General features: G+C 35.7%; 1 protein-coding gene across 2 annotated transcripts in view; it reads left to right on the top strand.

Moving 5' to 3' along the window:
• AGMO (alkylglycerol monooxygenase) overlaps positions 1–18587 on the top strand; it is a 183792-nt gene that overhangs the window by 102549 nt on the left and 62656 nt on the right. For both annotated transcript variants that reach the window (XM_057373097.1, XM_057373098.1), the window contains exons 11-12: positions 1899–1981; positions 3125–3230. In XM_057373097.1, coding sequence (XP_057229080.1) covers positions 1899–1981; positions 3125–3230 — 189 coding nt within the window. The remainder of the gene's footprint in view (positions 1–1898; positions 1982–3124; positions 3231–18587) is intronic.

Here is an 18587-nt window from a genome sequence, read left to right as displayed (position 1 = left end):
TACCAAACTTTGCTGTCCTTTTCTCAGAATAGTCTGGTGCATCATACTGGAAACAAAGAAGAATCAGACCCACCTGGCAAGGATGAGTAGATTTTAAAAGGGTGTAATTTTTCAACTTAAAAGTGAGGACAGTCTTTAAGGAGAAAAGTCTTGAATTTCAGTCCTCGTTCCCTGGAAAACTCCTTTATTTGGCAAGTAGCAATCATTGAGACGCCTATCAAAGCATTTCTAAGAAATTTATGGGTGAATTCCCTTATACCTGTGCCAAATAATATTTTTCTGTGCTTACTTCCTGAATTTTTGTATGACCCAGTTTCTTCAAGATGCTGAAGTGAGATGTATGGCTCAGATGAGCAGTTAAAGAACTCCTCATTTAATTAAATTCAAATAGGGTCCTTTTTATAAAAAAGCTCTRTCCAAACATTTTGTCACTTCAAAAAAAATTTCTGCCATTGCTAACAATGGAAAGTTTATCATAGGGAGAAATGGAGCAGATTGGGAATGTAGAAATGCAGTAGTAAGTTTGATTCTTGCCTGGTACAAATCTGTGCAACAGAGTGGTTTGACAGGTGTCATTTGTGAGAATTCTGTTCTGGCTTGTAAACTGGTGAGGCTGCTGTTTGGCTTGCTCTTTGCTGGGATTGAGTTTTCTTTATTCAATCACTGTTGAGGATATCTAAGTAGGTGTTTGTGATGCTTCAGTAAAACAACAGAAACCTGCCCAGACTGAGTGTGTGGTTTGATGTGTTTTGCAAACATGGGCACTCTAAGTTCACACAGCTGTAAAATTTGAGCATATCCTCCTGTGGCCTCCCATGCTCACAGATTCCTACCTTAGATCTCTTTGAGGGGCTGGGGCCACGACCGAAGGAAGTTGGGCATGTCACTGAATGGGATTTRTTGAAATCAGGGCAGAAATTCTCGGGGTTTTATTTTTCCAATGCCTGCAATTGAAGTGCAAGATGCTGTTCATAAATTGTTTTGCTGCTGAAGCAAGAAAGGATTTCTATAACTCGGTCAGATCCACTGCTTTTGTTTTGTTTTGTTTTGTTTTTATGAAAAAAAAAAAAAACCAAAAGCTTTTCAAAACTAATATTTGAAACAAAATCAGGGAGGGGAAAAGAAAACTGATTAAGTGTTTGGTTTTCAAAGGCAGCTGTGTAGAATACAAAATAAATGTTTAATAAATGAAAAAAAAAATCAGACTTTACAATCAAAATAATTTCTGTTTTCCTGAATCTTGTTTATAACATCATTTTGATGTAAATTTTAAGGACAGAAGTCCTCATGCTGGTATTCATCCAAGTACACATGCATGTGTTAATTTTTAAAAGTGTTTTTAGTCTGCTTGAAGTTAATGATATGAGCTAAAAAGTTTTACTCAATTGGGAACCAAGTGTCGAGTTGTCATGAAGGGAAAACATTAATTTTGTTTCTTGTTAAATATGATCAGGTCATGTGAATTGTTATTCTTGGTGCATTGGCTTTTGTATCCATTGGGATTCAAAGATGACTGTTGTAAAGGCCTGGTAACATAAGATGAAATTAAAAGAATCCCAGAGGCTACTGGGATTTTTTTCTAGAAATAAGTTCTTTTCCTCTTGAGTCAAAAGGAAATCAAATAACTTTGGGGAAAAAAAAAAAACCACATAGGACAGAAGGGGATAACATAAAACATTATTTTTGAAATACAGCATTCGGGAAACAGCTGTGAAGGTGGTTACTCCAGGTATGTGTGCTATCCAGAGTAGATTGTTTTTTAGTAAAATTTGAGATAGTAAATTACTTTAAAAGGGGACTCTAGCATCACTGACTGAGGAAGTTAAATCTGTTCCATAAAAACTCAATTTCTCTTCAGAAAATTGCTCTAAATGAATTCTTTGTCTGCCTTTTAACAGATGCTATCACAAGGAACAGTTCTCCTGAGAATTGCTTTTATCATTCTGTCCCTGGCATCTTTTGGACTACTTATGGAGAACAAGTAAGATACAAAATACATGGGTTTTAATTCTTATATTATGGATTATTTATATGTAAACCTCAGAAATTATATCGAKAAAGAAATACAGATACCCAGACACACATGTGGCTGTCTGTTAACTAGAAAATAGCACACAACTAGCTGGCACCTAAAATCCAGGAGCATTATTGTAACAAATATTGCCTACATCGATATTGTCCCTTGCAGAGAAGTTTTGGGATGGGTTGGTCATATCTCCCCCTGTGCTTGCATTTATTGGTTCCATTCCTTTGGGTTTGGGACACTGGCAGGTGAGTGGGACCTGCTGGTTATCCCAAGGCCGTTCAAGGTCAGACTGCAACCACATTGTGGTAGTCCTGTGTGGCATGCCAGAGGTGCCAGTGCTGGTATATAAAAAGCACAAAGTGTAGCTCAGAGTAGGCACAAAATCATGTGAAAGATGGTKTAGGTTTAAGACTAAATCCATATGGCTTCAATAAAATCAAATCTTGAATACACCAGGCTGGTGAGATACATTATGGAGTAGCCCATTTGGGCACTGTGGCCCTAAAGAAGAGTAAGTAGCATCCACAGTTTCTTACAAAGAAATTATTTGCTCTGCCAGAGAAGAAATGTGGAATAGAAGTTTCCATTGAGATTGAGGTGCCAGTACTGCTTTGCACCTGCTGTTCATTATGCTTTCAGAAAGGAATACCTTTTACTTTTATAGACTGAAAGGTTTAGTTCAGGATAGGTAAAAATCTGTCAACATGAGAGATGTGAATAACCTAGGGAATTAATTCAGAAGAATTAGTAAAACTTTACAGACGTGTACCACTGAAAAGATTCTGAACTGCTTATGCAGCAGTTTTCAGATTGTTGTGGTAATTTTTATAGCTCAAAAGAGAGTAACTACATGTACAGCTACATTTGTGKGAGATATATTCAGATATATTTCGCAAGTATGCTTATTCTCACCACCACCAAATTCATATTTTAAGTCTGTGTAAAGTGTATACAATAAAAATTTAACTATAAAGTTAAGAAAGATGACTTGATGTAAGTGTAGGACATCGTGGATTAATTCTATTTTCTCTTTTTCACTGAATTTAGCAAAAAAAAAAAAAAAATTGTACAATTATCTGAATTGGTTTTCTGTTCTAGGTCCAAAGCAGGAATTTTGGAAATCATCCGCTGTTTAGTCTTCATAGGTGTTTACAAATTTGGCTACTTCAGAAGTCAGTTTTCATTCTTGGGCCATGCATATGAGGTAAGACATTTATTTTGAAATGTCTATGCTGCTTATTCTGAATTTTTTATCATTTTGCAAAAAAGCAGAAACACTAACGATTTACATTTTGCTGTCTTGTTTTTGTTATGATATTTGAGTATCATTTTTTCCTTATCTCTTTATTTTACACTTTTTAAGATTATTTTGCAAGAAAATTATTCAGGTTTGCTACTGACTTGCCAATTTTCCTTGGAAAAAGGGTCATGAGAGAGTGCATTTACCAYTTCTTGCAAAAATAATTTACTTGTGGCCACAAGCTTTGATGTGAATAATAATAATGCATTGCTGAATTTGAATTGTTTAAYTCTCCTTTCTTGGGAGAAATCTGAAAATGCTTGGAGGTGGGAATACTTAAATATAAAATAACAGCAGGTTGCTCTGAGCCGAAATCAACCTGATCTAGAAAATTTCCAGGGATGAGATAATGACCACCTCACTGGACAATTTGTTCCAGTSCTTCATCATCTTCATAWTAAAAAATGTTTTCCTTTTTGTTTCTGTKCCTCAGAAACAGACTTTTAGCCATTGACAAGGAGTAGACACTGGACTAAATAGAACTTGTCTGATTTTGGGTGGTTACTTTTGTGTTCTTAGCAGTTAATTTTATTCTATTCATATATTTGCTTTTTCTTTTTTATTTTCCTTGTAAGTACAGTTGGTATTTCATATCTCTTTTAATATTGTCACATTAACAACAGTCATTGATATTATTCCAATCTGAATAACATTACCAAGCTACCTACTGTTGGTTACCAGAAAAGACTGGTTATTCATATCCAGCAAGGTCATGAAAAGGCTGGATTAGTAGAACCTCATCAGAAAGTTACTCTTTGGCTTAAATTCAGGAAAAACAAAATCAAAAACAAAAAACAAACAAACAAACAAACAAACAAACAAACAAACAAAACCCAGTAGGAACAGAGACTCAAACAAGTTCAAAATGGTTCCTTTGACTTCAAACACATGCCAAATTTATAGTATCTTTCCCAATTGGAGTGATCCTGCTTCTTGTGCTTTTCTAAGGGAAAAGGAATTCGAATAATGAAAAAAGAAAAATCTGCTGCCASTGTGGGTCTGGGGGGTTTTTGTTTTTATTTTTATTCTGCCTAGGTTAGAAACAATAACTATTAGACAATGTTTAAAGCTAGATAAATGCCACTGATGGAGAATGTTTTTATTTCCTCCTATTGTTACATTGTCAAAGCTATGGGGTATGAATCAAATGGTTCTTGAATTTCTTTGATAAGATTCTGAAAAAAGTCAGCAGATATTTTAAGGAGTTTACTTACTTAAATATCATTTGGAAAATGTACAATTTCCTGAGTAGCCTAATACAGAAGAAAGGCTTGATGTAACAAATTCCAAAATTTTGGAAATAATTATCTTGCCCTTGAGACATAGCTTTCAGACTTGAATTATTTGGGTATTCTAACTGAATTCTGAGAGAGTTATGTCATAATATACATCCTCAATACCTTTCTGAGAGCCTTGCTGAGTTCTTTCTTCATATGTAAAAGTGTCTCTTACTAAGAAATGAGTAGAAGTAAAATTATTAGATTATTTTTCCTATTGTTTTTGGGAATTATAGAGCTTCCTATTCTTTCATGAAGAAGAAAATTAAATGAAGAGGTTCTTGCTCTGTTCTTTACATGTTTCGGTCATTAAAAAAATTAGTTTGTTGTCATCTTGAGTTCTTCTCTACTGAACTTTCATATCCTTGCTTCCTTTTGTCCTTCATATTATGCTTCTTTTTAATTTTTTTTTTAGTCTGTTGTTTGACACTGAGCAAGTAGCCCATTCTTAACAAGAGACAGGAATAYCTCACATTTTTTCTTTGAAAATATAGAAAGAATAGGTGTCTTGCTCATACTTTGCTCTCAGGCAGACAAGAATAGATAATRCTTCTGAGTGATGTCAATATTTTCACACTTGACATTTTATCAAAAATTAACAATTTAATKATTATCTTAATAGCTATTGTGATCACAGATTCATAGAATAATCGAATATTTTGGGTTGGAAGTATAAAGGACCTCTAGTCCGATCTCCCCAATGAGCAGGAACATCTTCATCTACAGGAGGTTGCTCTGAGCCCAAATCAACCTGATCTAGAAAATTTCCAGGGATGAGATAATGACCACCTCACTGGACAATTTGTTCCAGTGCTTCATCATCTTCATAATAAAAATTGTTTTCCTTTTTGTAGTCTGAATATTTGTGATGAACTTCAGAGCATTGCCCATTTTAAAACAAATTATCTGCTTTTAAAATAAATTATCCACTTTTGCACCCAATGCATTATATAGTTTCTGGATTCAYGGTAGGCATATTCTTATGTGTCTAATGGAATCTATGTTAGAAAAAAATCTGAGAGATTGCTGGAGATTTGTAAAATCATTTTGAAAAGTCTTCAAACATTAATGCTGTATCTCAATATTAACCTGATCATTTTGAAACAGCAGTACCAGAAAGCATAAGAAATACATAAACAGATGGTTTCTCCAGAAGTTAGGCCTAAAATTTAACCTAAAAATTGTTTCTGTTCAGCATTCCAAGTTATTTATCCTTCATAATGTAATAGCATAGATAATCTCCTTGATTTTCAACTTCCTTTGCTGTTTCACTTTCACATCCTCTAACRAATTTTTGAGGTGCAAATTATAACATTTATTTAATAACTTTGTTTTCCTCATCTAAATATCCTCTCTTTAACATACACCTAGATTTAGCTGTATTTTAATCTTTTTAATCTAATATTTCTAACAACCATAACCTGTAATATACTCAAAAGTGTTCTCTTTACATCTTCACCCTTCATCCAAATTAACAATTCTTTACTAACCCAGCATCCAAGAATGAAAGCACAACATCATGTAAAAGAGTTTGTGTTGACTTTTTCTATAAATTATGCCTTCAAGGGCATAATTGCCTAGGGAKGAAGTGTTTGTTGGAATTTAACAAACAATTCTGTCCCAGAATTCTTCAGTTAATGATGCACATTGCAGCAGATAAGTGAAAGACTGATTTTACCAACAGGATGCTCAATCATTAGTGAAAAAGTTTGTGACTATTTTCAATGCATGTGGTTTTTTTTCTGCTTCTGTGTTTCATATGTTCATATTTCTCAAGACTACTTTAGAACCAGTAGATAAGATTTCTAAAGTAAATATTCTTGCAATACTATTTGCAGGGTATTCTAACTGGCAAAAATAAGTCCTTTAAGCTGCAAATAATTGTGTTTGTCTCATGAGAAGCCGTGACAATTATCAGAACTACTGCATGGGAGGAATGCCTTCTGGGGGGAAACTAGATGGGAAATACAGAAGAAATGAGAGAAAACTAGGGGGTCAATGAGAGAAGGGAGAAGAGCAGAGAAAACAAGACACAAGCCTTTCCCACTTTGCTGTTAGATTAGCTCAGGTGGGCATGAAAAGAGCAGCTAAAGATGGCAGTCTGAGCAGAAGGAGCTGTCTTCCCTCTGGTGCTATCCTGCTACTCTCCTTGTTGCCCTGCAAATTTGGTTAGCCAGATTTTTCTTCAGGTAAGTGATGCAACTTGCTGTGGAGTAAGAAAGTTCCTTAATGCTAAGGCTCAGGGAAGGAGATAGTAAAATGATGTTGTAGGTGTGTAAGAAAGAAAGACCTGTTTTTGCTAAAGCTGCAATCTTAATATGTTTTTTCTTGTGTCTGCAACAAAAATAGCATTGGCTGTATTGATACTTTGAAGTTGTGTTACTTTGAGGTTGGGTTCCTTATGAAAACTATTATTTTCTGATCATTTAAATATGTTGTCCTCTCTGCTATCGTATTTGAATTCATTCTATGATATAGGGATCTCCCTCAGCRTCCTTTTCTTCTCCAAATAAGAAATAATTTGAAGCTATCATCATTACAAAAGTGACCACAGGAGGTGGAACAGTGTACATTCTTCAACATGCATTTTCTGTTCTGTTTTCTGGATGTGTTTCATATGGATGATTAGGTGAAGGGGGGGAGGGGGGGAAGAGAGAATGCATTTGTTTGTTGTTGTTTCTTTGAGGTTTTATGTTTTATTTGTTTACTTAAGAAAAGAAGTGGTTATTTTTAGATCTTAAGAAAATTATTTCTTGGGTGGAGGTCAATGAAAGCCTCAGTGACAGGAATATATTTGACTGGTTTGAAGAAATGGCGTACTTCTTTTGAGAATCTGTGCTGCCACATCCTATACTAGTTAGCTTTCTTTAGACTGATTACTTCATGCCTGTGTAATGTGATGATTGTGTGTATTACTGAAGCCAAATCATTTTCTCTCAGACTGGGCCTGGAGCCTCCTAACCACCTGGAGGTAGCAGAAAACATTGCTTGTGTGTTCAGTTATGTGACGGTTCAGCAGGCAYGATATGTAAAAATAAATCTGTGATGATGGTCCACCTCTTTAAAGAGTTTCCATCCAACTCTGGTTTGGCATCAGCCAGCATATTCCATGAGCTGAATTTGGTCAAGCACTGGCTGTTATTTGACAGTAGTACTAATGAGGAGCRAGTCGAAATGAGAGCCATTGACATGTTGTTGGAACTCTTGTTTTAAATATTTTCACCAACTCTCATAGTAGCTGCAACTCAGACTCTTAAGCTAAGGGGTGAGGAGGAGGGAGGAGGAAATAGATGTCTGTCATGGTGTGTTTAGCTTTCACCTTTGTTTTAGATAAGGCATTGTATCTGAGAGTAAATCTTTTCACCCTGACTTCTGCATTGCAACTTAACAAGCTGTCTGGTTGTGGCCATGTTGGCTGGCATGTATTAATTTACAGGTAGGAAGGACAAAAATCTGGGGCAGCTTTCATGGTGGAAAAGAGAGAAAAAGGGAGGTTTTATACACGTGTGATGTTTTAAATTAATAACTTGTTTTCTTTTCTGTTTTATGTGGGCATGTGGTGCATTGGAAATATAACCAGCTTTGGAAGATATACAGAATCTTGTGCTGCAGGGTATAATTCAGCCCTTAACTAATGAAGATAGAAATGAGCTTTATTGTGCTCAAATTGTTTATTTACTCCTTCAGAATGTCTGAACTTGGTAGATGCAGCTGTTCCAAAAACTTTTGGAGACAGTATTCTGTACCAAATGGACCACTTCTCTGATCTTTGATGCAATTCTGGTATTTCTTATGGCATGGGATCTAATTGGTCTGGATAACATATAAAAAATCTCTTTATTAAAGAATTGATTTACACTGTATCCTGTGTTCCACAGAAGTCCCTCTTAATGTGATATATTATCACACTACTTATTTCTCCTTTCATCGTACAAAGAGTTGCTGTTACCTCGTTTCTTAGTATAATTTACCAGTGTTGGAATACTGACTTATGAGTACAGACATAAAACAAACATTTACTCATAAGAACTTATTTCCACATCAACGATAGTTTTTTGCTCTGCARCATTTTTTCTTGGTCCCTCGTTATGATCATCTGTGCCACATTTCAAAGAGCCGCGTATCCCATATTTGGTTTCCATTAAGGTGAAAGCTCCGTGCCCTGTGCTATGATTTATGACCTCAGCATTTATGCAGTCTCTGTGCCCTAACTAGATTGGCTGGTGTATTTCAAATATATTTTAGAAATGAAAYTGGGGATGGAAGGAAACTCTGCTGCCTTATGATAAAAAGCCTTGTCAACACGCATGGAATTAAACAAACATACGTTGTAATCGGTTTTTTCTGTGTTAGCTTCATTCAGAAAAGTTTGCTATGCCATGCAGTGTATCCCAGGGACTGGACTTTTAATATTCTTGACAACTGCCCTAAGGGGAATAATGTCCCTTAGAAAAAATCACAGTAAAATCTGGCAGTAGATTAAGTTAGTTTCCACTTAGGTGTGACAGCAGAGTCATTACTGATTTTAGACTTAGCCAGTTTGAGAGTCGGCTTCACCACCATCAACTAAAGACTATGATGTATAGTTCCAGATGCTCTGGCCAATTGACCGTAAAATTGCTCTGCATTTCTGGCAGAGCAGTTGAGCTGGAGCTTTTAAAATCTCCACTCCCTGAGCTCAACACCCTTCCCCCTCTGCTTAAAAGCTGCTCATTATTCTTCTTCTGCCCGCTGATCTTAGCAAAAGAAAAACTTCTGGAATCAATTAGAAGTGTCTGCACTTGATGAGATTTGCACGTGAGTTCGGAATTGCGAGGCTTTGATAGTGTCAGCCAACAGCTGCAGTTTCAGGTGGTAAAATYGGGGAAGGAATTTTCCAGGGTTTATTTACAATCATAAAATAAAACAAAAATCAAGACAAGTTGGAAACCATCTAATGTGTTGTTAAAATGAAGCCTGAATTGGGTTATATATTTGTTTTGTCTGAAAAAAAAGTAAACTGGCAGTTTATTATCAGGATCTTTTCAATTACCTTGCAATTACTAGGCTGTATAGAGTGGCTGTAATAAAATGCAAGCTATGGTCTGCTTGCTGTATTTTTAACTATGAAAAAAGCATCTGCTATTACTTTTGTCACTTTAATTGTTTGACAAGACAATGAGGTAGTCATCCTTAATAGAAATCAGAAGCATGCAGTCAAAGATAAAGGTAGTACTCTGAAGATAGAAAATACATGTTCMCATATACTGACTGAAATTTTGTGTTTTCTTCTGTCAACACTCACACTCATAAAGTTTTTCTGACCCTTCTTAGCCCAAAGCAGTTAGTGATTGGTCTGTAGCTGTATGCAGTGCTTATATTTTAAAGGTAACAGCGATGCCAGTGAGATTCAGCCGTGCCAGTGAGATTATCATTGTTCAGTTGAACATCTGAGGGTGTCTTTACAAAAATGATGCTGTGCTATTTCACACATCTTGTTACTAATCTGATTTGGTTTGTAAGTCAAAGCACAATTTTTCTGTAAGCCAGCAATGCTACAAACCCTATCAAACTGCATTCTTTTCTGCATCGTAATAACACATGGATGGTGATAGAGACTTCCAAGCTAGCAAATTGCTTCACCATATTAGTGCCTGGTGACAGCTGAGATATTCTACATGGATAGATGTTCCTCTGTGTGATCTAGATGCAGTACTGGAGTATTAACTAGGAATTTTTTGTTGTTGTTTATGCACAAATGCATGCATTTTTTTTTCATACCTGTTTTTTCCACAGATATGGAAAACATGTTTCCTAAATTTGACAGTTATTGCTTATTGATCAGTTTACACTCTCATAAATTTTACATTTGAAGTTGATTTAAAGGTGTAAAGAACATTGTAATGGGAGTCAAAGGCAGGGTAAAATGGGCAATTCCTGTGTCCTGAATGAAKAACATTGGCTTACTTGTGGAGATTGGATCCACGCAGGTCGTGTGGGGAGAAGCAGAAGGTGCAGTCTGAGGAATGCAGAAGGATCCCCCAGCCATGGAGAGCACCCCTGAGTGGGGRGCCTTCCAGCATCTCTGTGCAGGGGCAGTACGTGTGTGTTCTCTGGGCTGTCTTTAGCCCATCAGGTTCACCCACATGTGTGTGTTTGTCAACCCAGCCTGATATGCAAAATTAGTAGWCTACATTCCAAAATGGATAGCTTACCTCCACAACTGTTGTAACAGGCTGGTGGGAATTACCMTAATCTGAAAGAGAGAAGAGCTATATCTATGTTCCCAAGACCACAGATACAGATGACTTAGTTTGAATTTTATCTTCAACATAACAGACGGGGTTAGAATTAAATTTTAAGAGATAAAAGCTTTAATTAAACAAGATGGTTTTGATGTGGGAAAGAGATGCGTTTGGCTCATACAAGGTGACYACAAAGAGCGAACTTAGTATTTCAAACATTTTGGGTATTTCTTCCTTGTACAGTTTAAATAGAAAAAAAATGAGAAATGTATGCAGTCCAGGSTTACTCGATATTTACATCTTGCAAGGGAAATTATATCAGACTCTTCTTCCCATAAATGTTCCTTCCAGCTTCTGTAACAGTGAGCAGAAAGCATGGCAGCTATGAAAACATTTCTGCAACAGAATGTCTGCATAGGACACACAAATTTGGACTGTAATATAGTCCATTGGAAATCTAAACCAATGCCTTTGTTTAGGAAAGCAGAAATTAATACARAATGTTCTATGATATGTTTTATTGCTTTTTTAAAGTCATAAATGCTATCTTTTGCTCAGTCTGGTTTTTTTTTGAGAGAAGCTTCTCATGAACCACAAAGAAAGAAAAGCACAGTAAAAGTTGAGCCTCTGTTTTTCTACTAGCAGCACCTGAAATAACCACAGAGACTGAAAGTTAGTTCAGGACATCTGGGCAATTGCATGCTAAATTCTAACCAGCCAGTGCCTTTTGTCTAAAGTGGGCAATAGATCAGTAAGATAAAATCAAGCCATTATCTGTGCTGCGATTTATTTTCTTTTTTACTGCCTTGTTGTATCATTCCCTTGTACAAGATCTGTTTTCTGTGATGTTTAGAGTCAGGAAATATTGAGAAGGCAACAATACCATTTTTGATTTTATATTTGGGTATTACGCAGTACAGAGGAATGTTTTAAAATTTCCTTCTCCTGCCAATGCCAAATAAAAATTGCCTGATGAAAGAAGATTAGCAAATGCTRTGTTTAACAACTGATTACAAAATGCAGAACACACAAAACATTTTGTATGTTTAAAAGTTGGAAATAGGTGTTATGAGAAAAAAAGTAAATGTAAAGTGCTAGCTTTCACTTGAAACCAAGGCAAAATAATGCAGCAACCCCCTACAGAGTCTGGGAGAGATCACATCTGTCCTGACAGAATTTGTTTGGTTTATCTTCATGTGGAAACCATGAAATGTTTGAATAGGTTGTTTATTTTGCTGATTGGAAGCTAATACGCTTGAAGATGCCTGGCCTTCATTCGAACATTGCAGATTTTATGTTTTGTGGAGAAAAGGATGCTATATTWTGTCCTTAGGTATTACCTGAATTTATTGCACATGTGACTGTAAATCTCTAGATCTATTAATTTCTCCTCTTGTTGGCCTCATGTAGTTTGCCTCAAAAGAGTGGTCAGATACAGCTAGAAGTGGTAGTGAAACAGCTAGAAGAGGTAGTGAAACAGAAAGGCAGAGTCTGGCCATTGTTTTATACTTACTTCATATCTCTTTCCACTTCCTTCTGAGACCAGCCTAGTTAACTTATAACATTTTAGGGAAGATGCCTGTCATTGTGCATACATAAAAGGGTCTGTCTCACTTCTGCTCACTGTGTAAGCAGTAAATAGAGTTGCCATCATTGTGGTTAAATTAATGTTCAATTTTTTTCCAGGCTTAGAAGTGAAATCCATTAAACAATTGCCTTATGTAGAAATAACTCAAGAAGTTTTTATGTATACTTATTTTTTTAAGTTCTTTTTCATTTTCAGCCGAGAACATTCTAGTGCAGAATGAGAAGTGTTCAGTAGTATAATTGTAATGTTTTTGGGCCATCTTTGCTTCTAATGAAAGTGTTGCTCTAAACTAATTCCATTTCAAATGCATCTTCCATGCTATGTGCATGGGTGGTAATTAGCTCCTGGGGTTATCTGAGGCTTATTAAACTGTRTCCTCAGACTGTAAAACATCTAAAAAGCAGGAATTCATCATCAGGCTTGCGAATTGGACCTAAAAATGTGTTACAAAGATACCAACAACTGAGAAGACCTTCATAAATTTTGAAAATTAGGCTACATATAACTTGCTGGAATTTGCCTTGCCCTCTGGATAGCAGTCTGAAATGTACAGTTCACTAAAAAAACATAGCATATGCTTTGAAATGTTTTAACAAGCACTGAAAAAAGTTGAGAATTAGCTAAATAAAAGGATGCAGAAGGATACAGTATTCCTTAGTCCTTCTCTTCCTTTTTATTACTTTTGCTTTTTTTTTTTTTTTTCTATGTGTGAGAAATGAAAAGATGCTAAAGGAAAATGGAGAGGATTAGGGAAAACTTTATTTTCTATTTCCCTAACCAAATCAAAGTAGAATAAAACCTACAAAATATTTTGAGATCTATGAAAAGTGGAAATCACTTCTTTTACAAAATGTTAAGACAAACACAAACAGGTGGGACATTGGAGGTGGGTAGTTAGAATGTTTTATCCTGCCTGGGTTGATACACTTATTTCACTTTGAGGTTTTTTTCACCCCACTGTTATACAATTAGAACACTCAAATAGCAGAACAAATTATTGCTGGAAACAAAAGCATCTCACTCAAACTTCTCAGTTTAAAATGGAGTCCAAAATCTTCAACTTGGTGAGAGTTCATTAATCTTGAAATAACACATTACAAGGAAAAAAAATCCTTTGATTTAGTTGTCCCATCTCTGCTTCTAAGAGCAGAGTGTGATMAGTGAGTGTTTCGTCTAAGTGGCTATCTGAAGATCTTGCTGTTGGAAATAAGARGCTTTTCATTAACAGAGTGAAACTGGATATTGGAAAAAGCAAACACTGTCTAGTTTTAACACAGCCCTGGGTATTGGTAGAACATTAGCACCTTGGATTCAGGTCAGCTTTTTCACACTGATTTTTTTCCCGTCATTAGACATTGCTCAAGGGTAGCTCACTCGAAACACATAAAGAATTCTAGAGTACTCTGATTAAGATTAGTGATAAARCCAATATTGTTCCATAGCCTTGATTTTTATATAAGTTGGTATAACCATAATTTGATGTTTTCAAGTCTCTTGTTGAACTATTTGTCACCTTCTAAATAATTGCTAATTTCTGCCAAGTATTTATAAAATGTCTAAGTCCACTAAATTAATCAAATCTGCTCCTTCTAATGAACTCCTGGCTAGTGGAGAGTTAGGAAGGAAGAAAACAGGTTCTTTAGTGGATCCAGGTTTATTTTTTTGGCTTTGCAAGCTCTCTGGCTTTCAGAACTTATTAGCATCAAATAAAAATCAAAAGCATCAGATTGCAAAAGTAACAAAAATAATAGCTGTGAAAGCAGCATGCAGGCAAAAYTGGTCCATTTTTCCTGGACAGTCTGAATAAATTCTGCCTGGCTAATCTGCCTGCCTTGCATCCTCTACTCTTTTGTTTTGATATTTTTGGAGACTAAATCACATGATCTTTATGATTTTATTTTGCTTTGTACAGTAATCCATACTAATAAAGCCTACACAGAAGCATATTTAGTCCTATATGCCCACAATTTCAGAGAACCCATGATAGACTTGGCACCAGAGATTCTGATTTTCAGAAGTGTCCATGTGTAGACAAATGTTTGCCTCTTGGCCTAGACAGAGTTTTTGGAATGTAAATCATCCTTGGAAAACTGTTGTTGAAAGGGAACCGTGTTGTTAGCTTAATTGCTAAGAAACAAGCTAGGCTTRATGCGCTTTTCTACCTATTTGAAGAAAAACTGAGACAGGGGTGGTGCCTTTAGTCCAAAGTGTGATGTCCTTTAGGGGAAAGATGTGAAAATTTATGTCTGTCAGGTATATTATCAAATGAAACATTATTCTTTGTTGGAAAGATAAAAAGTGTAGAGGAAATAAATGTCATGGGGGATTGGGGGATGGCAGACACAGACCCTCCCTAGTCSATGCAGGGCACAACTGGTCCAAAGGGTACCTGCAATGTTCTGTGACAGAATTAGGGTAAAGAGGGAAAGCAGGGAGGATCTGTACACTCTCAAAGTCTGTTATTACTTCATTTCTTAAGGATCTAAATGATTAGAAGTTGCTTATGTGAACCCATGCTCACAATATTGTAGAACTCAAATTTTCCAAGGAGACAGGGAAATGAGAGAAGAACCTTGTGTATGGTATGGGTATAATCTGCAGTTAATAATTTTACATCTTTCCAGCCCAGATTCCCTGATTTCTAAAGTCTTTAGAAAAGTCCTTGCAGGCAGATTATCTCTTTGTAGTTTGGTGACAAGGTCATAGAATCATGGTCAGATGTACTACAGGCACATRCTAACCTTATTTCTTCCATGGGTTCCTGAATCAGTTATTTAAGCTTAAATGTGGTGTTGGATTTTGTGTCTGAATTACAGAGGAGTCATTGCTATTGTTAATATTCATTAGCATAAGTTTTCTTCCTTGAAATTTTTATGAAGTCATCAAAATTGCAAGTTCAGCTAATGTTGTWCTAATGCCAGGCGAGAATGCTGTATGACTTTTCTCCACCATCGTTTCCCTATTACAGTTAATGCAGTCCATCTCACTGAAACCAAAAAGCTATTGCCAGTACACCTCTTAAATTGTTCTCAAGCTGCCAGCTGTGCCATTTGCCTTTGATCCTTKCTTTCATGGTAATTGTCATACTGAAAGGTAAAACTAAAATATATTCTGTACCAAGAGCCACGTTTTCATACTTCTGGAGGATTGCCCTCACGAGATTTCTGCAGATTTTRCAAACTATTAATAGTCTTCTCTATGTGCTATTACTGCCATCAAGTGCAATTATATAATTATGCACGTGTAACTATTCGTGTACAGTAATTTTTAARTAATGCCAGATCTCTGGACCTTCAGCATTTTCTTACTGCTTAATTTAAAAATAATGCTTAGCATCACATGAAACACATCATTGTTTTATTTATTGAAAAATTCTGGTTGAATATGCACTTTGAAGTATGTTGCTGACCAGAAGAATAGATTGCCTTATTAACAGATGAAATTTAGTAGTTTAATGACTTGTTTTCRTAGTTTTATTTACTCTCCCTGATGAGATAATTGAAAAAAAAACCAACCTGTGGCATTGTCAATGTAAACAAATCTCTGCAGCAGKGCGAAGAATTATATTTACCTTATATGTGTTGTTATATGCACAGAGAAATATCTCCAAGAGGTTCTTCTGACCAATGTGGTTAAAAAAAAGGCTTTTCAAATATGAAATTTTTTATAACTTCTGATTCAAAATATTTAGAGAGGAAAATAGTTTTCAATTGTTTATTTAGTGCTTTAGGAATCTCATTTAAAACAGTTGTGTGGTTTTGACCTTTGCTGTATTAAGGAGGTCCTGAAGCATCATGCTGTCCATTGACTCTGTTGTAGGAAATTAGGATTTTAATGTACTAATGAGAGGCTGGTCTGCACGTAGCAAAACATTTCATCACAACATTCAGTGCTTCCAATGTGCTACTTAAGCATAAATATTTCCTTTATTAGCTCTGAAGTCAAACTAGTTGGCATCCAGGCATTCTAACTTCTATACAAGGTACTGTCAAGTCCCACAACAAAGTCCTTTGTCCAGCCATGTAAAATGTAAACATGAGATGAAAGGCAGCAGATAAAGTAGACAAATATTAGGACCAATCACAAAGCATTTGTCTGAAAATTGAGCATATTCATAAAGAAAAATACCAGAAGTAGCTCAGGCAAGAGAGAGATGTGTTGTAAAGATCCTTACAATGTTGGAAACTACCTTACTTTTGAAAAGGCAGGTAATGGAAATATACAGAGAGAATAAGCACTTATCCAAAGGGGCAGTCTAAGACCCTTTTATTTCAGTAGCACTCTGGATAGGCATAAGTGAGATGTAAAGGTTTTGGCAGAGAGRGTTGCTACATGGGAGATATGAGAAGACAAGAGCCTGGATGAGAATCCTAGATGCATGAATGAATAGGACTGATTATCTCTGGTGTGTTAGAAAAGAGCCTGTGGATGGGGATGTGGGAAATCTAAGGAGAGGTGGGATTCGAGGATGACATATAAACAGTGATAATATCTAGAAATATGGGGAAAGGAGGTAAGATTTATTTGGAAATAGAAGAGATAAGTATATTTGTCCTAAGCTAACGTTCAARTACACAATAATATTGGGTCAGATGGAATTTTTATGGTGGGGGGATGGGGATGGGGACGAGACTTGAAGAAAAGAGGGGGATCTGCACGGAGATGGTAGAATTTGTGATGGGGTTAATGAAATSTAGAAAAGCACAGAATGAGGAAAAAGCTTGCACAAGAATGGTGTATCTGAGCTATATAAGATGGCTAAAAACTTGATGTTACTGGATCCTTCATAAAGGCTTAAAATAAGCTWTGTTTATTCAAGATCTACAAATAGATCTTATTGAATAAAAGCAGAAATTATAGAAATATATTTCATTAAAGAAATCTGATCAGATACACAACAGAAGATAGATGTATCCTTTTTAGTCATGATGGTGAGACTTTTTTTGGCTTTTGGAATCCATGAAAGTTAAGTTTTCTGGTCATGCAGCTGTGAAGTGCTCTAGCACTACAAACAGACTTTACTATTGTCAGAGAGGATTTATCTGTGATACGGTGATTGTTCAGCCACCAATGTTTTCTGCAAGAGCAGGATTGGAGTTGAGAATTCAGTGAACAATATTTGTGACTTATCAATAGCCAGAAGAATTAAAGATCAGGGTGCTAAATAGGATTTAAATCTTTGCCATTAACTGTCATGACTATTGCATGCAAAAACATACAGACACTTCCCTTGAATCTGTGCAAAACTTTATTAGCTCTCTTCATACAGAAGAGGGCCTTCTAAAATAAACCTTAGTGTTTAAAAACATGTCCAGAAAGAAGGAAATAACTAATTCCATAGGAAATCTGAAGTTGTATATGAGCAATAATAAAGAAAARTTTCAGGAGAGAACTGAAATAACTCAAGTGCTAGTGAGACGTAAGGACACTGGAAGACTTTATGTGAGAAGTGAAGAAAAATAGTGATGAAGTTGGATACAATAGTGATGAAAAGATACAATATAACGAAAGCAAGGAAGAGAGAAAGCAATACCATTTATAATAATCTTTTTTTCCATAATATTTTTGATTTACTGGATAAACCATGTTGCTATCACATGGTTCTAGGAATCCAGTGTTAGTGTCTATTGACCGGGCAGTTCTTGTGTATTTCTTCTAATCAGTGAAAACAGTGGTAAAATGAAATTTAAAATCAAATCAACACAAATGCTTGAGAAGTTTCATAGCAGAAAGTTTGGTGCAATTTTGAAAAAGCAAGTAGCATCCTCAAGTGAGATAATCTGAGTTGTTTGGCTTTTTCTGAAAGAGACAGAGTGAAGATGCATAGTCAAATATTTATGGTGAAAGTAGTACACACTCCTTTTGAAAATGTTTTCATTTTTTAATACCTTTAACTCTGCATGATTCGGGACTATTCTGGATGATCCGCCACCTTAGGGAATGGCTATGATTTTTTTTCACTATGATCACTATTATTTTTCTTTTTTAACATTAATTTAAAATATGCATGCATTTTCAGGAGTCGAAGATATTATACATTGGGGTGCATTTAAATAGATTATAGAACTTGGAAGAAATGATTAGCATTTTGAAAAGCAATGTAGCAGGAAAAGTCTTAGGTAATTATAACATCCACTGTGAAGATTTACATTTGRTACTGCTATTTAAAATA

This window comes from Malurus melanocephalus, unplaced genomic scaffold, assembly GCF_030028575.1.
Source record: "Malurus melanocephalus ecotype Western Australia unplaced genomic scaffold, MMel_1.1 scaffold_185, whole genome shotgun sequence".
Classification (NCBI taxonomy): domain Eukaryota; kingdom Metazoa; phylum Chordata; class Aves; order Passeriformes; family Maluridae; genus Malurus; species Malurus melanocephalus.
This window is presented reverse-complemented; position numbering and strand designations above follow the sequence as displayed.